This window comes from Leiobunum rupestre, chromosome 4 (assembly GCF_980474605.1).
Source record: "Leiobunum rupestre chromosome 4, qqLeiRupe1.1.hap1, whole genome shotgun sequence".
NCBI lineage: Eukaryota > Metazoa > Arthropoda > Arachnida > Opiliones > Sclerosomatidae > Leiobunum > Leiobunum rupestre.
The window spans coordinates 72,017,467-72,044,889 of NC_143387.1; the positions used below are offsets into that span (position 1 = coordinate 72,017,467).

At 40.3% G+C, this 27,423-nt stretch overlaps 2 protein-coding genes across 3 annotated transcripts; one reads left to right on the plus strand and one right to left on the minus strand.

Moving 5' to 3' along the window:
* The first annotated feature begins 6,547 nt into the window (after positions 1–6,547).
* On the plus strand, positions 6,548–9,302 carry LOC149948962 (transmembrane 7 superfamily member 3-like). The gene is made up of 10 exons (XM_090174166.1): positions 6,548–6,705; positions 6,816–7,175; positions 7,236–7,513; positions 7,575–7,758; positions 7,833–7,919; positions 7,983–8,063; positions 8,138–8,290; positions 8,353–8,450; positions 8,517–8,679; positions 8,742–9,302. The coding sequence occupies exons 1-10, from the start codon at positions 6,633–6,635 to the stop codon at positions 9,008–9,010; spliced, it is 1,746 nt and encodes a 581-aa protein (XP_090030292.1). The 5' UTR covers positions 6,548–6,632; the 3' UTR covers positions 9,011–9,302.
* Positions 9,303–9,894: 592 nt separating this feature from the next.
* LOC149948963 (paired box protein Pax-6-like) lies at positions 9,895–22,678 on the minus strand. Of its 2 annotated transcripts, none has more exons than XM_090172861.1 (9): positions 22,601–22,678; positions 20,630–20,760; positions 19,854–20,069; positions 18,222–18,654; positions 11,834–11,974; positions 11,674–11,756; positions 11,415–11,608; positions 10,594–10,769; positions 9,895–10,296 (listed from the first exon to the last, which is right to left on the minus strand). In XM_090172861.1, the coding sequence occupies exons 1-9, from the start codon at positions 22,611–22,613 to the stop codon at positions 10,220–10,222; spliced, it is 1,464 nt and encodes a 487-aa protein (XP_090028987.1). In that variant the 5' UTR covers positions 22,614–22,678; the 3' UTR covers positions 9,895–10,219. The 2 variants fall into 2 exon arrangements, with proteins under 2 accessions (XP_090028987.1, XP_090028986.1); XM_090172860.1 differs by having other exon boundaries at positions 11,674–11,759.
* Between the last annotated feature and the right edge of the window lie 4,745 nt (positions 22,679–27,423).

The window sequence follows — 27,423 nt, forward strand, 5'->3', positions numbered from 1 at the left end:
TCATTTATTAAAGTCTACATTGAAATTGTATTTTCCATCCGTATGTCAATTACAAATTGCGGGAGCGCCTCGCTCGCTCGCCACGGAAAGGGGCACCAAAATTAGCTTGGGCCTAGGGCCCCACAAGGTCTTAATCCGGCCCTGGGAACCAACATAGCCATTGTCCCTAAATATAAATAAATACATTCTAGAATATTTGATTTAATTCCTCGTTTCATTCACGACCTAAATGGATACTTCACTCGTACGAAATACTTTTTTGAGAATAAATGTGCTGGTATTAGCCCTTGGCTGCGTCGAAAAGCGGAACAAAAGCTGAAAAGCGCATCTTCGCAAACTTCTGCTTTCCGTTTCCGAACGATTTCCTTGGAACAAAGTTAATGGTCGACGCCTATTAATCTCCGCTGCAAAATGGAAAGACGCTTTCTTATACTAAATGTATATTTTCTTCCCGAACGGACGCCAACTTCGAAACAAACCGCGTGGTATAAAGCGCCAAATCGAAGTTGGCCCTTTACGCGCGAAAAGAAAACAAAAAAAAAATAAAAGCGAATTCAAAGTTTGTCCCGAAAACTTTAGCTTTTTGACGAGAGCTTTTGCTTTTTGGGGGGTTGCTTCGTTTTTTCTTCCTCGACGTGAGGCCTTTCCCTTCCCCGCAGTTAGGCCTTTGTCGCTGGCGGAAAGCTAGAAAGTGTTAGAACGTCAAGCTTTTATCGATGGAGCCGAGGCTTAAGAGTCGGCGGGAGGGGGCCCAGAAGAGGTTTTATTTATGATCTTTTTGGCTGATTCGCTCTACCAAAAAATGCTTTCTCTTTCTTCCTCGACGTAATGTTTCTGCCTTCTAATGGACAATCTGACCCCTCTTTCCAAGCTGACCGATTTAAAAGGCAGGCTCGTCCTGAATGGTCCCTTTGACTCGGCCCTGATCGAAAAGGACCTACGATGTGTATGGTCACTGCTGGAAAACGAAAACTTTTTGTCAGATCACGTTTGTCTTTATGCCACGCTCCTGAAAGTATTTCTTTATACCATAAGTAACATTACAGAAATAAGTGTGACTATTTGCTAAAATTATCACCGAACTGATTTTCATAGTTATCAAGTTTTAGTTGAGCACAGGCCTCCTAGTGTCTAAATATGCCCTAGGCAAAATACACTACTATAAAGCAGTGGCAAAGCCAGGATTTTGTTTCGGGGGGGGGGGGAGGTACACCATTGAAATAAAGTAAAAAAATAATTGTACCCCCCTGGCTACGCCACTGCTACGAAGAACGATAAAATTCGAGCTGTACGATTGTGTTAGTATCGGAAAAAGGTTCGGTCAAATAGTTAATAAAACAATAGGAAGTGTCATACTTATTACGTTATATATGGGTATTATTATTATTATCATAAGTCTATAATATTGTTCCATGAGTATGTCACTTTGGGGAATATTTTACTGAGAGCTAGTAACGGTGTGACGTCATCATAAGAAGAAAATCTCACCCTAGCGTAACAGCCACTGCGCAAGTGCGAAGGTATCACAAGCAGCGGCCATGCTTAAAATTTAGACTCATGAACGTAAGCTACGCCACCTCAAGGCTATTAAAGATATTAACTATGAGAGACGCAAAAAGTAGAATATTGTAAAATAATGCCAACAGAGGACGCTACCTAAGAGGATCGCTCCGTGTGATACTTCCGCGCTTGCGCTGAGTGAGTAACGCATTTTTTTGCCTGTAGAGGGATCACCTTAAATTTGGTTTACGTATTAGCATAAGTGTATAATATTATTACATAAGTGTGACACTTCCTATTCTTCACATGCAAAAATTTTACTGAGAGCTATTCATGGGACAGACTGCATTACGGAGTTCGTCGCCGTTTTGCGTCCGCTTGCTAACGCGTCACACGTAGCCTTTGACAGAGCCTCGCTCGGAGGAGATTTTCTTCTTGTAGTGACGTCACTCCGTTACTAGCTCTCAGTAAAATATTCCCCAAAGTGACAAACTTATGGAATAATATTATAGACTTATGGGATTAGGGAAGCCGAAACGTCCCTGTGTTAATTAGTCCAAGACTCGTTTCGGTCTTCAATTTTCCAGTTTCAATAACACTATCGCCATCTATCGGTTTAACAAATTTAGCACTGAATAAGGCAGCGCGTTCTTAAAATTAGTCTCGTGCAAAAGTGCCATCTTGGTCAATTGCGATAAAATGAAAGCGCGTGTCAAAACTATGGAAGTTGGCTGTACTTGTGTTATTTGAAAATAGCTTTACATTATTGAAACTGGCAAATTGGGAGCATCCATAGAAATCGTTCGTAACAGCCACTGCGCATGTGCGAAGGTTTCAGAAGAGCGGACCTGATTTTTTTTTTGTAATGGCGTCGCACTGTTACGCATATTTTCGCCGATAGAGGGATACAAAGATGAGTGTTTCGAGTTTCCCAGATAAATTCAATGGCACAGAAACGTCCCTATATTAATAAACCTTTTCAATTTACATTGAGCCACTCAGCCACGTAGCGGTAAACCCGAGAAGTTTATAAACGGCTTCTGATTTATTGTCCGCTTAGCCGTCAAAAATCCTGTAGTTTATGAACTTCCCAAGTTGGCCGCTACGTTGCTTTATGTAGCTGTCGAAGTTTTACAAAGAAATCGTTGACATTTTCAACATAGTTTCTGAACAAGACATAGACGAGACTTTTGAAATGTGGTATTAATCGGTACATCTCCGGTGACGATTTGGTGTAAATGCTAAATAATAGTAAATGTAGCAATACCTGCTTTAATTTTCATCTTAATGACCTCACTCGGCCCTATATTTGGTTCGTAGATTTAACTAAATCCTAGTTATTTCGAATTCACTTACTAGCGCCAGAAATATCTACAGCCATATAAAGAAGAGGTCAATATTAGAAGTGTTGGTTCTATTCCCTTTAAATGGGCATCAAAATATCCTAAAATAAATGCTCAAATGTCCAAAATATTACCTCAAAATCTACTAAAAAATTACCCCAAAATATCCTAAGCATTACTTCAAAAGGTCATAAAATATAAGTAAAATATCGCAAAACTCAAGTCAAAATACCCTAAACGTACCTCAAATTTCTTAAATATTACCATGAATATATCTAGCTATGAATATCCAACCCTACGATATAGCCCTTCTATCATGTCGATTTGATTTGGGTGGCAACTTTCGAGACCAGAGACGCGTTGTCAGCCAATCAGGAGACTGAAGGAAATGACGGCATGCTCCTCACTCGGTCGGAGCAGATGTGATTGATCACGTGACTAGATAAGCCCAACCCAAATTTTAGCGGGAGGTTAGAGAGGCTATTGCTATTGTATATTCATAGCTAGATATATTCATGATATTACTTCAAAATATCCTAAAAATTACCTCAAAATAATAACACAAAAATACCTCAAATATACTAAAGATTACCTAAAAATTGCCTAAAATATCCTAGGAATTACCTGAAAATATCCTAAAAATTTACTAAACTAAAGTAAAACTCAGTTCAAAATATCCTACCTCAACATTCTTAAAAAGTACCTAAAAATATCTTAAAATAAATTCTAAAATGGCCTCAAAATATCTTAATAAAAATTCGAAAATGGCATCAAAAACTCTAAATTTAACTTAATTTACAAAATGAATAATGAGTAACAGTTCATTTCTTAAAGGTCAAAATATTTTTGGTCCATGGTTCGTTATAATAATAGATTTTATTTAAAAAATATAGAAGATTTCTTAATTAACCTCAATTAAGCTCCGCCCATAAAATTCGAAAAAGAGTGTATAGTGGAAACAAAGGAATACCCGTTTGTTTGTTCTTCCAAACTTGGATCTGTTCTCGGTTGTACCTCGCGCAATGAAAGTATCTTTTAGGTCTACACCCCCGAACAGGGCTCGCGCTAAATCCAGTAGGATTTTTTAGCATTTGGTCCCCTCTTCCTTTTCTGGTATTATTATAGTTTGGAATGACGGCCGTGGCGCGGCGTTGTAGTCGCTTTGTGTTTCGCCAGAGATACGTTAAAACGAGCGAGGGGGCGCTATTGTCGCTTCTTGACCCTCGCCGTCAAAGGGGCTTTTTTGTAAAACGCGGAGGCCGAAAGTAATCCACCTAGTACCCCCCTGCGTGGGAAATCGGCAGCTTTTGCGGGCGAGACTGAGAAGCGACCTTTAACTGCACCGGGGGCTCCGGATCTATCTCGCAAATCTTCCATTTTATATTTTGGCTAGAGGGCTGTATATAATCCATCCATTTCCTTTTCGCCCGTGTCCTGGTGAAGAACTTTTAGTCCCAGAGTTCTTGTTTGTTAAGGGGCATTCAGACTATACAACTATTAAAGGCCAATTAGTTTGGCCACTGAATTTGTCCAACTAATTGGCAGTAAATTCATTCAGTGTGAACAGCAAACGTTAGAAATTTTTTTGCATACCAACACTAAACATTTTTCGGGTATTTGGTCAATTTTTGGTGAAAAATTTGTTTGAGATATACAACTATTTGAAATTCAACCAAATAGATAAATAAATTAGGATATTCCGTGACCTCACTGACGCGGTAACTTTGAAACCTTTGACCCGTCGTCTGCAGACTATCTAATATTGGAATTATCGAAATAGCAGAGACTAAAACTTAATTTCTAAATTTCATAGAGGAAACAATACCGCACACGAGAATAAAATTAAAAAAAAAATAATAATGAGCTAGGCTAATACCCAAGGCACCACCTTAGGCCTAAGCCATCATGCGACTTTTAAAGCCATTAATTCAGGTGGCTGGATAACAATGCGTAGGAGGGTGGTGGCAAAAAAACACTATAACATAAAAAAATGGGTTATAAAAATTACATACAAATGAAAATAAATTAATTCAGAATTACAAGGAGTTTACTGGTATGTGGTTTTCCCGGTGAACGTCGTCCATTTTTTTCTGCCGTGGCGAATTCTTCATTTAAAAAATATTTGTTACTTTAAGTCTCTAGTATTATGTTTAATGGGTGCGCCATGGGTTTATATAGTGCTTGATAAAATAATGGAAACTTTTCACCCGTAAACAGAACGTCGTGTTTTGGCCAAGCCAAGTTAAGAGTTTTCATTATTTCATCAAACACTATATAAGCAGTAACTTGCAGATCCTGGCTCTCAGAAATACTACTTCTTGGCAATTTCCTTGGAGATATTTTATTGAAGCCCCTATTGACGTCATACCCGAAAGAAGAAACGCCTGTAGGCTGTAGCGAGAAAAATTGCAACTTTAAAGGGCCCGAATTTAGTACGTGGTAGCAGATACGACCAATCCTATTATGGAAACTAGCGCGTGAAACAGGTCAAATTCAAACGCTGGGGTGGCCCTTTAAAACAAAATATCACCAGACTGTCGTACGCCTCGGCTAGGGAACCGTCACACTTGTCTGAAATGTTATTGTAATTATAGAAGTTTAATGAATTTTTAATTAAAATGAGCGGAAATGCAGACTAAACGGTTAGAACAATTGTTGTAAATTTCATATAATTTCTTGATATTTTTTTTTACCCTCTTGTATAAATTTAAAAAATGGGAGAGTTAATTTTACGGCCAACCATGACAGTTAACGATATGTGGCCGTCATGGCCAGTACGATTTTATCACCCTCCCAAAAACGCTCTACACCGTCTTGCTGAACATGCTTCCTAATTTCCATATAAAGGATCGTGAATACTAATAAAAAAGAAGGAACGAGAGAAGGAAAGGGGCTACTTTCACATCCAGATGTCGCCCTCAGCGCCCGTTCTACCGAAATACATTTTCATGTCCAGCAGCGGGGGACGTCCTGTCCTGGTTGATGGCTCAATTTTTAGACGCGGGCGCGCAGCGGCGTGGGTGTTGGAAACATGGAACCCTTCATTAGGGAATTAAGTAGGTTCCCCCGCGGCCCTAACTTTCCCGTTTCGCCCTTTTCCCGTTGACTCTCTCTCTCCCTTTGGTCGCCACTGGTTGTAAGTACTCTTTAAAGGGCTTGTAGAACACGACCATTTAGTACGTGTCTTTGTTCCTTTATGGGATTTGGTGAAACGTAGTCCCCTCTAGCGGCCGGGGAACGATGGACAATTTTCTGCGAATCTAGAATTATGACTCATAACTTGGGACGCGTTTAGTATAATCGAGTTACAGGCGGGTTATTTTACGCTTCCATGCAATAACTATATTTAAGGATTAACTTGGAGATTTTATATTGCGACTAATTTATTAAGTTTATGTGCTTAATGCGTGAATCGAACAGTTTTTGCCATGGAGGAAGATGATTTGGCCTTCTAAAATCCCGCAGTTTTACGTTACCGTAAGTTGTGCGTAAGTTTTAACAGGTTTTAGATTTTGCCTGAACCTCTGTAATTTTTTATTATTTAATCGTGATGGAACGTTGAAATTGAAAAAAAAAAATGATCCTACTTATTGATACTGGAAGTTAAACTGGAGTTACCGGATTCCAATATTCACGTGATTCTAAAAAAAATCATGTGATGTCGCTGCTGTTGCTCTATCTTCAAATTTCATCGTCTGCTTATATCATTCAGCCGATTGGGTAATTTTTGTCGTTGATAATTTTTGAAGATGTTTTTGCGTTAATTTAAATGACTTGCCAAAAGTTATTATGCACTCTTTTAATTTAGTTTTTAGTTTTATCTTCGTTTTACTTCTGCAGTATTCTAAGTCGTTAAATATAAGTAAGTTTGGCGTTTGTTTACGCGCTGCGATTAGCCTAGGCTTACGGGCATTTTCTTTCTTTTCTGTAAACGAAAACAAACTTAGTTGATATTGTTTAAATGTTTTATAGCCGAAAATGAAACACCATTTAAGCAATTACCCTGCGTACAACTCTATATCGAAGGCAACGCCACCACCTTCTCCTACATTCCGCCAAAAACCAAGTTGTGTGTCCACATTCCCGATATTCCTTCAGAAGTGCGTTTTTTGGTGGTCGAAGCTCATAGCCAACGTTACAATATTACGATATCGTATGGTGACGCGAATTTCCCCGAGGAAATCCGTGATAGTTCATCCAATTTTGTTGAAGGAACAGGAATAGGGCTAGTTTATTTAGTAGACATTCATCGCCACGAAACATTTTGGGTCTTCAATGACAACCCCAAAACTGTTCGTGTCATGGTCTCTGTGGAACCTTATGCTGATAAAGGTAATCCATTTATTACCATGTCATTTTGGAAGTTTCTTGATGTTAATATTAATTCTGTAGATCCTATTCCTGGGGGCTGTAACATGGAATTCCCCGTTGAAATATCTCCTTTCTTAAGACTAAATTTAAGGCATGGTTTTACCATAGTAGAGTTCCAACATGCAAATGTTGGTTACGGTCCTAAAGAGCCTCCTCCCTCTTGCTCCGATACTACCAATTACATGAGCTACGCTGTTTATTTATTTTTCTTGAGTGAAAATGAATTTAAAGAGGAACAACTCTTTAATGGGCTCCAACTTATGCGTGATGTTGATTCCATTAAAAAACATGGAAAACTGGTGAGTGGCGTTATTTACTTTCGAAACCGTTCGTATTTATTTTCTCGTTTCCATTTTAAAGTTGAAACCGTATTCAATATCACCAAAAACGAGAATGTCCTTTCTGGCTTATAAAGGACAAGGAGTAATTTACAATATTATAACTCGGTACAAAATGAATGGAACTATTTACGAATCTGCTTACGTACCTATCACTACGTATGGCTGTAATTTAGAGTCTGAAGTTGATGGCTGTGATTACTTAAGTAAAAGCTATTCTTTTTGAAATATTATAAATTGTTTTTCAGCTTATATTTATATGAAGCATTTTCATTTATAGCTTCTTCATTTGCTAGATTTCTAGCATTGTTTATGGCAACATACGGATTGTTTATCGCAGTTCGCGGTCATCGTTTCCTAACTTTTGGTACTAAATAATACATATCCAATTACACGCTATTGGTTTTAATCCTGAATTTTCACACTTTAGAGATGGGTTATTTCGGTTTTTTGACATTTGCTCTAATTTCATTCGTTCTACTTACGAAATACACAGATATTCCTAATCCAGGTGCCTGTTTTCTTAAAAATTATTTTTAAACATTCCCCTTTATTCAAATTAACATTTAAATTGATACTTTTTAGATCGTGATGTTTTTACGATGCTTTGTGGCATTGGAGGAGGCGTAGCTTGGGCATTTATCTGGTGGTATTTTGGAATACCCGTTATTTCCATTCTTCTAGTAGGATTTTGTTTAGGTTTCTTGATGACTGCCATTCTATTTTTTACCCCTCTTGGTAAATTTAGTTGTTTTTGAGAAGTTTCCATTCGATTATCCTAATCCTGCTTTATATTAAAGGAAACTTAGATCTGCTTCATAACGATTTTAACTACTGGATGTTATTCGTTAGTGGGATTTTGATGATTCCAGTCATATTTTTATCCACTACCAAATTTGTAAATTTAATTTTTTTAACTTTTTTTACATAAATAATATTTCTACTAATGTTGATATATTTTTAGCTGAATATCTTAGCCTGTTCAGTAGTTGGTGTATACGTAGCTATTGTAGCCATTGACGGTTACTTGGGCGCCTCTCTGAGCTACATAATTCTTAATGTAGTTAAAAGGGCAGTCGTGGAAGACTCAAATACGGCTTTTAACGAAGTTCCTTTCCAAAAAACTGGTAATTTACCTCTTCGTATATTCACGCAATTTATTTATTAATTTTAATTTCATTTTCTATAGATATTGTGCTATGCGCCTTTTGGGGAGTTTTGGCCATTTTGGGAGTTGCATTGCAACTTTACAGCGAAAGAGGTCGTCCACCTTTTCCTCCAGCTCCTTATATTACTCGTAGACGGGAAATAGAGGTCCGCAACCGGAGGTCGAGACACAGGCGTTCGAGACGCAGTAGGAATATTTTAATTTCCTCGGAAGATGGATCTGCTACGGAAGAACGAGCTCCGTTACTCGGCTCAAATCGTACTGCTCCTAACTACACGAGCACAAATTAAAATGAAAATTAGAAGACTGAACTATAAAAATAGTGCCATCCGTAGTACCTCAGTTGTATCACCTCAATATTGTTTACTACTTATTACTGTTAAGTTTTCTTTAAGCTAGAATCTTTCCTAATTGAAATATTTACTCAGAGTAAAAGATCTAAACAAAATCAGTATTTACCATTAGAAAATTTTCATTGTTTTTAAAATGTTGTTTTAGTTAACTTGTTTTTACAGTTTGTTTTATTTCGAAATTGTGTTCGATGTTTTTTGTATAAAGCCCTTCATCACAAATAGTTGTAAAATAAATGAGTAAAAGATAGTACCTCGTTGTATTATTATTTTCGTATTTATTTTTATTTACATATGTTTAATAAATTAAAAAGATTTAAAAGGATTTGGTGATCTCGCGACTTTAAATGTTTTTTTTCAGTTGACGTCCACGAAACCGGTTTTTAAACAAATACAACTATTATTTAATTGAGCAAATTTAACCGGTTTTTTTATATATTAAAAACGTATTGGGCATTTGTAAAAGGCTTAAATGTGCCGTACAATTTTCTTAAATGTCACAGTAGACAAGACTAACCACAGGGTTTTTTTTTGGAGAACAAACTTAAGGTGTCGGCCAAAGGTCTTAGACACCAAACTAACCGCAGGTGTGTTGTTAAATATCATAGAACCAAGGTAGGTAAAATAAAAAATAGCATAATTTAAAATTTAAAATATATTTGCCCCCCCCCCCCCCGCTCCTTCACCGCTACGCCTTTGGGTTATTGATGAGCCACTTGGGGGCGCTACGATCTATGACATCACTATATAACTCTTCGCAAGGCCAACTTTGATCACGCGCTGTTCGAGCTACTCAAAGTTGGCCGTGCTCTTCGCGTCTCATACTTTAAAGAAATTGTAAGTACATTCTCAGCCTGCTTTTGTTCATATAAAAACAAACTTTTTAAACGGGATAAAAATGGAAGATTGAAATATGGTTCGAAATAGACAAATATTTAACAATGTAAATCACAGACATTTAATTTTCATGGACATTATTGTTAAAATTCGGTGACGTGCTTTTTTTTTGGAATGAAGCTCGTCTCGGCTTTCCCAACAACCCTCATAGTTTTTTGGTTGATTTGAAGTGGACTGTGGGAGACGTCCATTTTGGAAATTCCGGAATAATTGAACTATCGCACTCAGGTCTTATCCGAGCGCCAAGTACTATCATTGAATTCTCGTCCAATAATCTGGCGTTTGACCCGGAACTTGAACCGGTACCGTAACACCTGGTGATATTACTCCTGCAATATTAAAATACATAGTGAAAAACTTAAGAGGTTCTGAGCCAATTCCACCCTGTCATAGCGACTAGCATGTGGGAGCGGTAAACGTGGCGCAACCCCTAGTTTCTTTGCTGAACTATCATCAAAGCTCGTGGTATTCTAGAACTACCGTCTGCTAAATTGTGGTTCAGCAAGGAATCTGAGATGGTATTATCGTATTTAACAATTTTCGTCTGCTATGACAGAAATTTACACTAGGTTGAATCTCTAGTCTTTTTTATCAGCCTAGGCAATGGGAGCGGCTTAAAAACTTACCGTGAGAGCCATTTCCGCTGGTGTAAGTATTGGTCATTGGTTGGGCGCAGGACGCCCTGGAATAAGGATTCAGATGGCCCAGGGTGTCGTGGAACATGTAAGGGTACGACGGTGTGTCTCGCGTTTGTTGACCCAGACAGGGACTCGAGTTCATATTCGAAACGGGGGCCATTGCCCTGAAAACAAGACATTTTTCACTTAATTCGCAGGCTCTAGACAAGAATGTATGTTGGGCCGATCCATGGGCACCATGGTCTAGTTTTTCCTATGTCACAAGACGGGCAGGTGCGTAGGAACGTTTTCGATTACGGGGGTTACAGTTTTAATATTAAATTTAGCGCCCCCCTTAAACGTAATAAACAATCGAGGGGCTGACCACTATCCGTAATCGGTGTACAAGCCTGTAGCTTTGACTGTACTAAAGTTATTACGTAATCGATTATAGATTTAGCACTACCAAAGGTTGTACTCGCTGTAATAGGTGTACAGAATTCAAGGAAGGTATTAGCGATTCGTAAAAAATAACCAAAATACCAATTGGGCGCCCCTATCCAATTTTAAAAGGGTTACATTATACCCATGTACTCCCCCCCCCCGCTTCCGTTCCTACGCCACTGAAGACGGGAGCATGCGTCTAAAGAAAAATGTTTTAGGGAACCAATCAGATAGCGAACCGATTTGATGGATATTTAAGGGGAGGAGCATACTAGCAGACCGCGAGGTGGAGGACGAGAAGCGCAAAAAATCGACTCAACATATTACCTCTAAGTATAAACAAATACATTTTTGTTCTAGGTACATGTGTTTGTGGGACAACTCACCCGTAGGTTTCAGCCATGGAGGCGATGGGTTGGCCTATGGACGAGTACATGGAGTTGGCGAAAGAACCGTTGATGGGCAAACGCCCCGGTGAGGGCGTGACTACGGCGGGGGCGGACTGTTGGTCGGTGGCGCGGCGTTGATTCCGAAGTTTTTCTTCCCTCCGCCATTTCGCTCGTCGGTTGGAGAACCAAACCTGAAAACAATACAGCCCTCGTGATGTTATGGTGTTCACTTAATTCTTTTAAGAGTTAAATTTACTTGAATTCTGGCTTCGGGAAGCGTAATTTTTTCGGCCAGTCTCTCTCTGGCGAAAATGTCCGGATAGTGCGTTCTCTCGAATTCTACTTGGATGATAGAATCGTAAATGTGACAGTTTTATACTCGAGTTTGTGTGGTCAAGACTGATGAGAGAATGTACCTTTCTCCAATGCCTCAATTTGCTCGTTCGTGAAAGACGTCCGATTGCGCTGAAGTTTCCGTTTGAGTCGCATTCGCATCTCGGAATCTTCGTCGCCGGAGCTGTGGTCGGAGTTTCCGTCGGACGTTCCTTCGTTCATATCTAGAAAATGTGCAAAGACAAATACAAAATCTGAACAAGTGATGGGCAATTTTGTGAAACATCAGCTCATAGCTTCATATATGCTTGCGCGTTTTTTGAGTGGTGAAATTCGGCGTTTTATTCTGAGCGGTGAAATTGGAGATCCTCTTTTTTTCAGCGGTGATATTTACTCTACTCTCTTTTCGCTCTCTTTTGAGCTCCTCACACTTTAGGTTTGTGAGCGGGACATTAGGATTGAATATTACCATATGGTACCTCCTTGACACCTAAGCCAATCATCGGCCAGATTACTTCACACTTCGCGGCAAACAAAGTGGGCGCTGTAACTTCTGGTTAACGACGGCATGGAATTTTTGTCCGAAACCAAGGCCTATTCGCGACCGAAAACTATCACTACGCCCCCTTTAGTTCGCCATTGAAACCTATATAGGTAGCGACTAAAGCAGATGCTATTAGTTTTTCCTCATCGTTATTCGTAGATTTGACTTTCAAAATAATTTTAACATCGTTTGCGTATATTTTGAAAAGTTAACGTTCCTAATACTTTTAAATTTGTCTGTAGCAGACGCTTGATCAGAGGCGCCACCTAGACTCGCTTTGGTCGCAAATTGAATATTATAACGCTCGCATTAAGCACACTGGCGCTTACTTCGGCGAGATATTGGCAAATTATTGAATCGGAACTTAAAATTGACTATGTTAAACAATCGCTTCGTTTGTGAAAGAACTTATTTGGAAATTTGAGATCAAAAACGCGGTTTCACTGGCATTTATCGCCATCAATGAGACCTGGTTGTCATTCAGTCAAATACACTAGTAGGTTGTTTCCAGTAGCCGAAGTATAGTATTTCGTCTATGTAGACCAGATTTATAAGGCCTTTATGCCAGGATTGTATTCCCCGAGAATGTTAAGCTTATGATTACTTCCGGTGAGACCACACGTAAACTCCCGCGGTCAAGTACCAAAGGGCCATTTCTAAATACCTAAAGGATTAAGAGCCCACAAAAAAACTTTATAAAAGTTTCGAGTATAGGTAGAAACTAAAAATCTTGAAGAGATAATAAAAATAGATAAAAAATAAACCATGTATTTCATTGAGACCACACTTTCAACACGTTGGGTCCTACCTAAAGACCACCCTGTTTGCCTCTTGGAACTTGTAAGATTTCTTTACGCGAAACCCCCATGGAAGATGGCTGTCCGTTTTATTCTAATCCCGAGGAAGACCGAAAGAGCCCAGATCATTCCGGATACAACGGGGGAAGAAAGCGTGCCTCCTTTAAAAAAGAGAGCTAGAGGTCGTCATCGATGTCACAATGGTGACAAGTTGACAATTGGTCTTATTTTTATTCGTCTAGTGGCTCCGAGGAGGGTCAAATAATGCTTCGAAAAAGTATCGTTTCTTTTTCTATATTCTATCGGCAATCGGGACCTGTCCTTCAGAGCTAAACCCTCCTTCCTACCAAAAGAGAAAAAAATAAAACCTTTTTTTTTCATGCCGGGGTTTTTATTATTGTTATCGTATATTGAAGGGAAAAAATCTTTCTTTTTGACTATCAGATTGTATATTTTCGTATCTTCGAGGAGGTTTATATAGAAAAGGGAGCGTTATTATCCACGCTTTCTCCAATATAATATAATCTTCTTAAAAACCATTTTCCGTTATAAAGATTATTTTCATTGGGGTGAGTTAGAAACCTGCACGTATGAAGTAGGACGTTCGATGGTGGATCAACGAATTTTATGTTTTTGCCGGTAGGAGCGCTGTTGGTTGTTTTGTAGGGTGATAAACGCATTCCTACGCGTTATGCTAAATTTGGACATGCGTGCCTTTTCCGCGACGGTTTTCTCCTAGGTTAATCAGAGTGGCAATAATCATTTTAGATTCAAATTCCTTGACTTTTCCCTGACCATTGTTAGGTATTTCCTCTGACCTTTTAATCCAAAATTAGACAATATTTAAGTTTATATTTTTCTTTTAACTAAAGTGGATTTTTTCGTAAGAAAGTGATAATTTAACAAAAAACCTTTTATTCCAACGTTTAAAAATGTCCAGACTTTTAAGGAACTAAATAAAAGTCATAGAATGTGTCACAGAACTATTCGCGACTGAAAACTATCGCTACGCCCCCTTTAGTTCGCCATTCAAACCTAGATAGGTAGAGTACGGACATTCAATATATTGAATGTCCGTGGGTAGACGCTGAAGAAAACGCTATTAGTTTTTCCTCATCGTTATTCGTAAATTTGAAATTATAAATAATGATACTGGCATTTCAATATAATTTTACATCGTTTGCTTATATTCTGATAAGTTTATTTAAAAAAGTAACGTTCTTATGACTTCTTAATTTGTCTGTAGCAAACGCTAGATAATAGGCACTACCGTGAAGAGGCTAGCGCCGTTACGCCACCTAGACTCGTTTCGGATTCGAAGCGTAAAATTTCCTCCATAAATCTTTCAATATAAATTTAAAATCTCCTGACGGTTTACAAAGCCTTAAAATTCCCTAGGCCTATTTCCAAATTATCTGATTTCCCTAATTTCTGGCAACCCTGTTAATGGAAAATGATTACGGTACCGTTCAAAGAAGATTCTGCTAAAAAACTCACTGTGCAAACTTGGGGAAAACGTTTCTCGTAATATACAGTGATGCAGATTTCGTTGAGTGCGAAATGGGTTTTTGAAATTTCGAAATACATTTATACATCATACTTTTATACTTCAATTAAAAAGTTTATTTATAATAAACTCGAATTTCATATTAGTTAGTTCGAAGAAACGGTCCAATATAGAAAAATTGATTTTGTGACAATTACTTTATTTTCAAAATTGTCTTTGTGAAGCAATGTTTTTTTGGTTATTAAAGCACGGTTTGGCGCGAAGAGGTTTCGCCCAGTGAACCAAACCAAAGCTGTTTATCTTTTTAGCTTTTTAAAAACCCAAGCTCCACAATTCAATTTAGAGAGTTCATTGTTAAGTGAAGCGATCGACATAGACTGATACCTGCCTCGGCCGTGATTGAACCGGATCGTTTCCGACGATGGCGCGGTTTGCGGGGGAGCGGCGGCGAGGGGGGGGAGGTCTCCCGGGAGTATTATTCGCGGGAGCCCGCTCGCGGAGTCGCTGCCCCTTATCGTCAGACGCGTTAATGATATTGAGCGTCCTAACAAGGCCTAATATTGAATTTACGGTCGCTAGGGGTCGTCTTTTTCATTATATCAAGCCACTCGTCCGCGGGATAAAGCCGCTAATAATTCCGCCTCGGTTGAGGCGAAGGTGTATCGCTTCTTCGCCATCGCGTTGGAAGGGACGATACTAAGCGGCGAAAAAAGCGGAATAGAAATATGGAAAGGCGGCTAACGCCTCGCTCGGCGGTTATTTTATTCAATTAGGACCGTAACAATGCGAATTCTCCGATGAATTTAGTTCTCCCGATCCTTTTGGGCATCTACTCGCGGGAAATTTCGGCTCCTAAATTGGAAAGACGTCTATATAGTTACAGTAAATATTCCCCCTTTGAGTTTTGTTTAGATAAACGCGGTATAACAAGTTATAACCCCCTGAAATCTGGAGTTAAAGGGGAGTTAAACTTCGTATACATAGACGAAACATTATACTTCGGCTACACTGCTACAGTACTGAGTAATTTAATTTTCTTTGTGAGCGATAGCATAAATTGCAAGGTATACTGGGTAAAATTTCTTTCGGGAAACATTTGAGTGCCACCAAACGGTAGAAACCTTTAAAAATAGTCCCGTGGTTATAAAATTGCTTCAAAGTTTATCGTTGAACAGAGACTTCCCGCTTCATTAAATAAATCTTTAAAAGTTTAAAGGCCGACTACATAAATCTTCGGTTTACTCTGTCTTTCACTGGAAGTAGGCTTACTGCAATACACGTGCGCCATGCAGTCAGCCTACTTCCAGTTAAAGACAGAGTAAACCGAAGATTTATGTAGTCGGCCTTTAAAAGCTAGTCATACTAAAAATTTGGTGGTAAGTTATGTTTTTAAATATTTTTCCTTTTTTAATAGAAAAAATTTGTTAAACTTAATTTAACGACGACTCGGACATTAGTATTATTATTGTGACAATGAAATTGTAAAAAAATTAAAGACTAGAACATGTTTTTAACTATAATAGTGAAGCAGCCCCTATGTGTTGACCACGGCCAACCACGATCGCGTTATAGAAGTTGGCAGTGCTATGACGAATTTCCGGGAACATTTTAACTAGGTAGCTAAGACGTAGTATAGATAGATATTATCTTTGCTAAGACCAAAACAATTTATGCTATCGCCTAACTTCCAGGTTAGTTTGATGGTTAAAATAGCAGTGAATACGCGTTTTATCCCAAATTTCGAAAAATTCCTTCACAAACGAAGCGAGTGTTTAGGATAGTCAATTTCACGTTCTGATTCAATAATTTGCCTCTATTTCGACGAAGTAAGAGTTAGTTTTCACGATAAAAGCGTTTTAATTTTCAATAGGCCTTGGCCTAAAGCAAAAATTAGCTGCCTTAAATTTCAAAATAAGTTCCTTTACAAACGAAGCCAGTGTATGGGAATATAGCATCCACTAGTCCAATTTGACTAGTGAAAAATTTACCTAAATATTCATAAATAATGGCGAATTGATATGGCGTATCGTAAATTCATCATTCATCAATCCCATTTTTTTTTTAAATCACATCTTGTAACTCAAGTGATAAGAAACTCCTATTTTAATTCTGACGGGCAAAGCAAAATGTTCGCTGTCCTTCTTGTTTTTATACCCCCATTTTTACCCCCCACTAGTCAGTGACTACTAAAATAAAATAAGATAGGAGGCTCACTTGTCAGGATGACTACTAAAAAAATTATCCTTATGTCCAACCATAGCGTCCCTATAAATTTGGTTCATTTACTTCAAGTTCAGATTACAATCATTACACTAGTTCAGTTCGTAAGGATAACTTCTCTAAAATATGTAGGGTGCGTCAAGCACGCAAGTTACTAAACATTCCTAGATTTCCGTACAAGTATTGGAGAACAACTATAGTATCTGGTTCAAATTCAAATTATTCCGTGGTCTTTTATAAATTGGTTGAAACACAGACCACTTACCCCAAATGGGACACGTATCATTTCAATTTCTTAATGTCTCGAATGTGATGCGGCTTTTTTTAAGAGCGCGCCATCTCGCGTCAAGTAGAGGCAATTTTGAAGGTACAAAGACGAGCACGCACGATAATAAAAATGTTTTGTAGAAGCTGCCTCGCGCACAACCTTTTTTATTTTTATTTCGTTAAATAAAGAATTTTCACGCGCTTTTTTCTGTTTGCTGTAACACAGCCAACTTTGACACTCGCGCCAACCCCATTCGCCGAAATTCCATGAACCAGGATTTTCCCGCTATAAACATATGTTACAAACTATCGGCGTTCAGCGCCACGCTCGTTTTTATATTGGCTTTAATGCAAAAACTATTCTAAAATATTTTTCCGCTAGGGGCGCTCAACGCCGAGATATATTTTTGTTCGTAGGTTAACATAGAAACTTCAACGAATGGGTTGGCCCATAGATAAAATAACTTCGTATATAGATAGGAAACTTCATGTTGTAGAAGTGACGCCAGAATTTTGGCCGACATCTGGTGGCGGCACCCGAATAATATTATTTGGTGAAGCTCGCACTACTCGAAGTACGTACTAGAACCTTGGTGTAACGCAATCCCAATTGCAAAGGCTTAAGCGAGCTTGAACTGAGAGCAAATTTAAAAAAATAGCACTAAAGAAATAGCATTTAGTTTAAATTTCAAGTTTGTTTTAAACGCTATTTCTGGTATATTTGAAGACATTTACCTTGCAAAATACGTTTATTGCCAAAACTCCGACCTCAAATTTCTCAATACGTTCTACGCTCTTGAGAACACTGCCAACTGGGGCAGTCACTAGCTGTCAGGGCAATCTCGTGAGAGTCAGTTTGCCCCATTGAAGTTTCCTATCTATATACAAAGTTATTTTATCTATGGGTTGGCCGCTATTGCGCGAGTGTCAAAGTTGGCCGTGGCTGTAAAAGAGCCGCATCACTTTTGAGACACCTTTTTTTGAGGTGGATGCAAGTCCTTCTTGGGATAGGTGGTCTGTGGTTGAACATGACCGATAATTCTGACCTACCAAAAACATATTCAGGTTAACAGAGACTTTGTGAGGGAGTGAAATATTCGCCTCACCAGCCCTAAGTAAAAAAGAATGTCCATTACCTTTTTTGTCCGAGCCATGATGTCCGTTGCTGTGGACTCCCGGCGGGGTGGTCATTCCGTGGTGCGCCACGTGCGCCTGCACCGCCGCCGCCGCCGCCACGCTGAGGGCGGACGCTTGCGACGTCACGGTGGAACTTCCAACCGAACCGGAAGTGTGCATGGCAGCCGCCGCCGCCGCGTTCCCAACCGCGGATGCAGCCGCCGCCAAATGCGACGCGGCCGTCGGACCCGGGTACCAAGGCCACGGTTGGCCGTTCAGCATTCGCAACTTGTCGTAGACGGATTCCGCCGCCGCTCCGGCCGCCACCGCCGCCGTCACCGCGGCCGCCGCCGAGGCCTGGTGGTGGTGCATGGACGAAGGCTGATGGTGGATCGAGTGCTGGTGTTCCTTTTGAGCCGCCAGGTTCCTTAGCACTCGGTTGATCGACGAGACCTACGACATACAGACAGATATCCAATAATAATAATCAGCTAGGCTAATACTCAAGGCACCACCGTAGGCCCATGTCATCAAGCGACTTTTAATGCCATTAATTCAGGTGGCCCACAGCTCCCTACACTAACTATTACCGTTAACCTCAACAGGATTATTTGGAAATGGGAAACAGAAATACTCGGGGAAACACAGCAATTCTTGCAAACGCAACGCGAAAGGAGTAGCTCCAAGTTTTCACCCAGTAATTATTGATTTAACAATTCCAATTTCTTCTCAGGTACTTGTTTAAAGGGAAAGTGGCGAGCTTTTTCATTGAAAAAATCAGTTTATTATGTCGGTGGGGTCGCCATCGAGTGTCCATGGAGTGGTTAGCAATTTCGCCTCGCAGCAAAGAGAAATCTAGCTGCGTAGTAAACTTTTATCGTGCTGAATGGGGGAGTCGGTGTAAACAAACAAAATGGCGGAGCCGAGGGTTAAATTGAAGCGCTAGCAGTCTTTGTTAGGGGAATTCAGTTTAAAGCCTAAATAAACAAAGCGTTCGTTTGATTTACCCTAAATAGAGAGAAGATACCAAGCAGTTACGATTGTAAAGCTGACTAATTCTTATTTTAAAAATTCTAAACGTGACGTCACTGATGGTTTACATCGACTCCCTTTGACTCTGGATTATATAAAGCCGATAAGCATCACGATATAGATCAAATCACGTGACTAATTTGAAATTTGTCATTGACTCGTGCTCAAAGTTACCGATAGGTGTCCTTACTCTCAAGTGGGAAAGAACGACAGGAGCTTGTTCTAATTTCTTCGTTACAGTGATGGGAGCTCTCCTCTCATTTTGAGCGAAATTGAGCCAGAAAATTTATTTTTAAAAGAGCTCAAAACGAAAATGAGAGAAACCCAATTTTCACCGCTCAAAAACGAGTGAAAAGAAGGGAGTCCAATTTTTACAGCTCAAAAATGATCGAAAAGAGAGTAGCCCAATTTTTACCGCTCAAAAACTAGCGAAAAGAGAGGAGCGAAAATTGTACTCGAGGGCGAGCTACTGTTTCATAAAAATTCTTATCCCCGCTGTTCTATTTCCTATTCCAACCCCTTCGGACAAAGAGACCAGTTTTTTTGAGGACGCAAGCGTAATAACCTTGATGATCGGGCCAAGGTTAAAGGTCGACGCATTAATTTAAAAATATACTGACGCTGGGAATGTTGTCGTTGTTGCAGACGCCCTCGGAGAGCAACCGGTCTCGGATCTCCCAGGCGAAGATGGAAGGACATTCCCGTTTGTACTCGGCGATTTTGTTGACCACCGACGACGTGGCCACTCTGGGCTTGCTGCCCCCGATGGCCCGCGGCTTGATGGACCCTGTCTCGTAGTAACGACCCAATATCTTCGAGACGCAACCGTTGGACACCTGTTTCACACACCCAAAAACAATTAATTATTTTTCAAATTCAATTCACATCAGAGCCCTCTATAGTGACTGAACAAAGAATATAAAGCCCCAGGAATGGAAGGATTGAAATTATTGGCCGCGTGTTTTGGCTGAGCTAGAAACTTCCGGCAAAGCAAATCAGAGTAACCGGAAACGATTAACGCAACCCGGTCTCTCCTTAAAAACGAGAGGCGCAAACGTTCCACTAGACGGAGCTACACCTTCCATTCCTGGAGCTTTATATTCTTTGGACTGAAATTGTAAGCTGTCTGTTGTTGGTGAGGGCCAATGCAAATTAAGAAATTATTTAAAGAACAGAATATAACAATTAGATATTATAAATAAAATATATTTTAGACATTTTCTATAAACGTTTTTCCATTTAAATTTTGGGTAACCCCTCGACCCCTATGAATTATTTATCTTTATGGTCCTACTCCGGACTGCACCTAAGCCCAAGGCTCCAACAAAATAGAGTTTCACTAGATCAGCCTACAAGTTTACCGACTAATTCCTCCGTTACGGATTCCTGATATTACCTGTAATATCCTGGAAATATCGCAGGGTCGGGCGCCGCTGTGGGCCAACTCGACAATCTTCTGCCTGGTCGAGTCCGGCAAAGGTCGACCATTGACGTACACGCCTCCCAACTGGTTAATACCGCTATGGCCTGTTTTAGGGAATACACAAGGCGGAATTAGTGGTTATGTTTCCTTCAAGAAACGACCAAAATGAACCCCCGAAAATATTCCCGCTAACCCTTACGCTTTTCACGCTCGAGGACAATGACTCAAACCACGGGGCAAAGGTAAAGGAGTGGTATTGTGAGATAATTATAACGGTGATACCACCGTGCAGGGGGATGACAGAAACGGGTTCGCCATGAAGCGCCGTGGTGACGTCAAAGACTACCCCTTTTTCAACCCCCGTTTTACTGCTGGTGCTCTATATCTTTGACGTCATAACGCGGCTTCACAAGCGAAATAACCAAGTGCTGACCCCTTTTGTGTCAGCCCCCATTCTCCCGCTGACATGACGGTGACACGTTAAAATTATCTATAAACCCTACTCCCATAAGTCTATAATATTGTTCCATAAGTTTGTCACTTTGGGGAATATTTTACTGAGAGCTAGTAACAAAGTGACGTCACCACAAGAAGAAAATCTCCCCCTAGCGAGGCGCTGTCAAAGGCTACGCGTGACGCGTTAGCGAGCGGACGCAAAACGGCAACGAAGCCCGTAATGCAGTCTGTCTTGTGAATAGCTCTCAGTAAAATTTTTGCATGTGAAGAATGGGAAGTGTCACACTTATGTATTAATATTATATACTTATGGTACTCCTTACCATTTTCCCGCGCTTAAGCTCCGTTTCCACTAGCGCGCGTAACTTCGCGTTTCTCAACTTTGGTACGTTTAAACCTTTTCACACGCGCTAGTGGAAACTAAGCCGAGAAAGTTGAATTACGTCATAATGACGTATAGTCTGAACAAAGATTATCCACAGCCCAAGAATGGAACGTGGAACAGTATAGAATAGTATAGGGCGTGGGTTCTTCCGGAAAAGGTAAAAAGGAACCGGAAATAAGCGCGTCAACACGAGCTACAGCTTCCATTCTTGGATGTAAATTCTTGGGTCGTACTATTACCATACGTAATTTAGTCAATCATATATGCCATAAAGGATTTTTCCTTGACGCTAGTTACGTTAAAAACTCGTCATAAGCGCCTGTTAGCAGACGATTTTTCGATATCGTTCCATCTCCCTTTAATGAGGAATATGTGACGTCATCCTACGCGTGACGAAATACGTGTCACCTACGTTTAAAACCGGAAATTGAATTTCACAATAATACTCAGCTAAGCTAATACCCAAGTCACCACCTTAAGCTAATGACAATTATTTCAGGTGGCCGGGTTACAACGCGTAGGAGGGTGGTGGCAAGCCCTTCATGCAACGAGGGCCAACAGCTCCCTACACTCAGTATTTAACCTAACTTAGTGTTTATAAAACTTGCAAACTCAACGCGAAAGGAGTTGTTCCGAGTTTTCACTCTGTGCCACAAGATGGGATCGTTAAGTTAAAAGTAACCAGGGCTATTCACTGCATTGCAAAGGATGATAAAATACGCGAAAAAGTAGATTAGTCCATAAAAAAGGGATAAAAACGCTAAACCCTAAACAAATTTGAAGAAATTTAAAAACCTACAAATAGCTCGTACCAATGGGTCTTCGAGCAAACCAAAAGACGCGAAACTCGGACCAAATAGATCTTCGAGTGAAAAACTAAATTAAATAAAATAGCCAAAAATTCCAAGGGCTAGGATCGAACCACGCTCCTCTTGCTGCGAGGCGAAAATGCTAACCACTTCGCCTCCCCACCGTCCGCGTAACCATGCTTCCGAATTTATTACACAGAGACATACTTATGACGGATGACGTTACGTATGGTAAATCGGAAAGCGGAAACGTCGATTCGTGAAGGGCGAGCGTGAACGTCGGCGGGGGCTAACCTTTGTGGGGCATAACGCCACATAGGGACCCCGTTACAGGCCGCCCGTTACCAGGACTGATGCAATCGCCCTGTTGGGGGCCGCGGTGCGAGTGCAAGTGGTGGAATGGGTCGCCCTGGTGGTGGTGATGGTGATGGTGCTGGTGGTGCAGGTTGAGGGCCGCGCCGTGCCCGATCAGGCCGGAGAAGGAGCTCTGGTGCAACTGCGAGAGGACGGCGGAGCGGAAGTGCAAGGCCTCGCTGGGGCTGGCCTGGCCCGGAGAGTGGTTCTGCAAGTGGCGGCTCGGCTCCGAGGACACCACACCGGAGCCTCCGTTGGCCTGCTCGGGGCTGCCCGGCGATCCCCGCGCCGCCCCTCGCTGCTCCAGGTGATGGTGGTGCCTTTGATCCAATCCCGCTACCACGGAATGAGCGGGGACCTGCGCAAAGAGGAGAGCTAAAACACGCTATAACCTAGGAGCAACAAACAACACCCCACACAAGGAAAACGCAGCCCGTCGAAAGTCGTGCATTTTCTTGCGTACAGCTTTCATTGGTTAGACGCTCTAGCACCGGCTGCAGTCGGAAGGGGACAAATCGGAAATTGTCTTCCCCCCGCCCGTAAAACGTTCAGCGTAAAGGCTCGTCCAATGAAATTTGTACACAACCCTGCGTTAGTGAGTTTAAAGGCTAGCTGTGTTCTTCTTATGTTTGTTGCTCCTAGCTATAACCAAGAACACATTTATTTCTACTTCGGGAAAATGACTGTGCTGAGACTAAACTCCATTGCCCCAAAAGATTTATCCCGGTAACTCTTTGGTTCACTAGACTAAAACAGACGCGAATGAAGCTCCAGTCGGTGACGTTTTTCCTTCCCCCACCACCCGTAGATCGTCTCAATTTAGTCATTTTCCGAAGTATTAATAAATTCATTATGGAATAATAATAGTTGCTATCTAGAGACCCAACACTACATCGAAAGAATATCAGTTGCAAGGTCTTTTAACGGAAAGGTTAGCGCACTCCCGCTTCTTTAGGGCAACTCGTTCGTCAGTTCCATGCTGGGAAAATTTGTTCCTTCAAAACTATCATTGGCGTCAGGAATCCATACCTTTACTTGGAATTCTTATCCTGGCGTATCGCGTATGGTAAGATCACTATGACGGCTTTGGCCACGCCTACGAGAGAAAAATTATCCTCTGCGCGCGCTCCCCTCTCACGTTGTTGTTTGTTAAGTTAACATAGTGACGTCCAAAAAACCGTCAGCCACATCGAGACGAAAATCTGCCGCGATAAGCATACCAAGTAGAGGTATGGATTAAATATATGGTTTAAGGGCAGAGTAAGGTGAGTGCGCTAACCTCTCCATAAAAAGATCTTGTCAGCTGTTGTAAGGTACATCTTTTTTTAGGTTATGCCACTGATATTAAAAGTGAAATAAGTATTGAATCCTTTCTGCGCATCTTAAAGGTGCTTAGACGCATTTCAAGTAGCACCTCCCCCTTACGTCACGTGACTCGGGCATGCCTTCTCAAAGCACGTGACTATTTTGCTTCACCCTCGACATTCAAACGATTCTGCGACTCTTTAAACAGTCACGTCGACCTTTGATGTAGGGCTAGAAATACCTCAAATTATGATTGGTCGGATCTACGGTCACGAGGTACCGAAGAGGAGGTGACATTGGATTTCTACCGAGATTTTTCAACTTTCGAGAAACTGCCGAAGATGGCCTTACAGTCAATAATTAAAGGCCCAGGTTTTCTTCTGCCTGTCACCCTTTACATTTGCTTTCCTTCCATACGAATACCCTGGTGGTAGGCCAACAGCGGAACACGTTGGCCTACCACCAGGGTATTTGTTTGGAAGGAAAGTTAAATTTAAAGGGTGACAGGCGGAAGAAAACCTAGGCCTTTAAATGGACCCACAGAGACTACTAATTTTTTTGGGTGACGGATTTATTAATCCTTCTGATAATTGGTCGGTGTCGAAGAATGGATGTAATACACTTCCAATGTTTTCCTACTGTATTTTAAATCTCAATTTTGGGGATTTTAATTTCGGCTTTTTTATAATGATTTTAAGATTTTAAAACTAATTTTCGATCAGATTTCCAAATTTTTAAGTTTATTTAAAGATTTTTTATTTATTTTTTACTTCTGTAAAGCAAGGGTTCCCAAATTTCCAATTTAAAAGATTACCTTTTTTCAAGGTCAAAATTACTTTTTTTCAAGGTCAAGTTCTCCCTGTTTATGGTATTTATTTTTATTATAAGATTTTCGAGATAAAAATTATGAAGGTCGAGGTCGCCATTTTAGGAATCCACAATCTAAGGCGTACGGGTTTAAATTTGTGGCAAATATGTCACTTGTGGTAAAAATAAATATGTAAATTAACGAAATTTGTCATTGAGATGTTGTTTGCGATTTTTATAATCGGGCCAACCGACTGTTCAATTACAAAATGATAAATGCGTCTTGTTTGGGAAAATTGGGAATTTTTTCCAAACCTATAAGTGACACATACACCGAGACCAGGTGGACCCGAATTTGCCTCACCGGGGTCGAGCGGATCTCTATGGGAATGAAAAGTGAGTAAGTGGCGCAACTTACCCCCACTGCTGCGCCGTGTACCGCCACCACGGCGACTGCCGCCTCTGTCTGCTCGCAACAGGTACCTCGACGGCAGACGCTGTCTTCTTAGTTACCCTCTCTCCGTCTGCGACCCTCGAATTTGACCCCTCTCCTCCGGGTTTTATTTGGGACGAGATGACGACCCAAGGCGGGGGGACGAGATGACGACCCAAGGCGGGGGGACGAATTCGGGACGCGGCCTTCTTTGATCCGCTGCTGGATGTCAGATATCACTCTCACTCTGATACCTCCGTGGACTCGGCTTCCCGCCTGACAAAATTCGAGACAACTTTCGTAAGAGACGCGACAGAGAATCGGCGATTTCGAGTTAGCGAAGAGCCATTGAATCATCGGACGGTTTCTAGCGTGGCTCGAAAAGCATTCGTAGATGGCGCTTCTTAATTCGAAATTGCCCGTTTTAAATCGACCAGTTGTTATTGGAACACCTTGGGTTTTGTGAATATTTAAATCTCACCTGTTTTCGCCTTCCAATTAATTATACGTTAACCGGTTAATCGATTGTTTGTCGGTTACCTAAACGATTATCCAATTTGTTATATTCGAATAATTCGTTATTTAATTATATTAACTAATAACGAATATTTATCGGTGAATCGGTATGTAATGATAAGCCGGATGATTTTGAACTAATTTATACATTGCAGATTTGTATTTTATTAATAGATAACGAATATTTATCGGTAAACCGGTATATAACGATAGGTCGAATCATAGTAAACTTACTTACCCGTTGTAGATTGATCTACCATTATTTCATTAGATTATGTTATAACGAATATTTATCGGTAAACCCTCGGGTAAACCGGTATATAACGATAGGTCGAATCATAGTAAACTTACTTACACATTGTAGATTGATCTACCATTATTTCATTAGATTATGTTATAACGAATATTTATCGGTAAACCCTCGGGTAAACCGGTATATAACGATAGGTCGAATCATAGTAAACTTACTTACACATTGTAGATTGATCTACCATTATTTCATTAGATTAAGTTATAACGAATATTTATCAGTAAACCGGTATATAACGATAGGTCGGATCATATTAAACTTACTTACACATTGTGGATTTATTTAACGTTATTTAAATTAACCGATAACGAATATTTATCGGTAAACCGATATTTCAAAATTTGCGGATCATTTTCAACTAATTTAAACATTATAGATTGTTATAGGGCTATTTAATTAGATTAACTAATAACGAATATTTATCGGTAAACCGGTATGGAACTGATTTCAATTATTTTTGTAAAATATATTCTAAGCCTTTATAGATTATTTTGTTCAGCTAGGCTAATACTCAAGGCACCACCTTATAGGCTTAAGTCATCAAGCGACTTTTAAAACCATTAATTCAGGTTACCGGGTTACAACGCGTAGGAGGGCGGTGGCCAGTGCTTCCTGCCACGCGAGCCAACAGCTCCCTACACTCACTATTACCGTTAACCATTTTGTTATTATCAGGAGGAAATAATAGACAGTGTTTCGACATTTGTTAGAAAAATAATTAAATTTACCCTATTCCAACCCAATGTAGAAAAAAAAATCATTTTTTTTTAAATGGAATAAAAAAATCAATTTAGTATGGAGGGTGGCGTTATTTTTTCGTACAATCCATCCCCGTCCTTATCGAAGCCTTCAATCCCGATCTCTCTCAGCAGCGCCCTCGGGTGGCCGATTAGGCGAACTATACTTTGCACCTCGAGTGCCTCGTACGTCGAGTAATAATAGTTTTCCGATGATTTTTCTTTCTCCAAAATTAAAAACTAATATTTCGGCGCGAGTGACTAGACGAGGCTTAGCGTTCTATAATGTTACAAGGCCTAGCTAGGACCACAGAAGCGCTCGAATATCGCAAATAGGGCTTGCAAAATGACAGACTATCATTCGTTGTAGCTTCTATCAAGGAAAGGGAAGAGCTACCTGAAATTCGGGTCGAATTTTTCAAATGATTCTGTGGCTCTGTAATAGTTTATTTAGTATTTGTAAGAACATAAGCCACATAATATTATAAGTATGACCCGTCCTGTTCTCTCAATTTATTTTTACTGATAGTATCCCCCCCCCCCAATAACCGTATAAATGTTAATATAGGCAATCACCATTACCGTTAACCTCAACAAGTTTTTATGGAGGGTTAAACCGAAGCACTCGGGGGAAAACACCTTTAGCCAGTGGGGA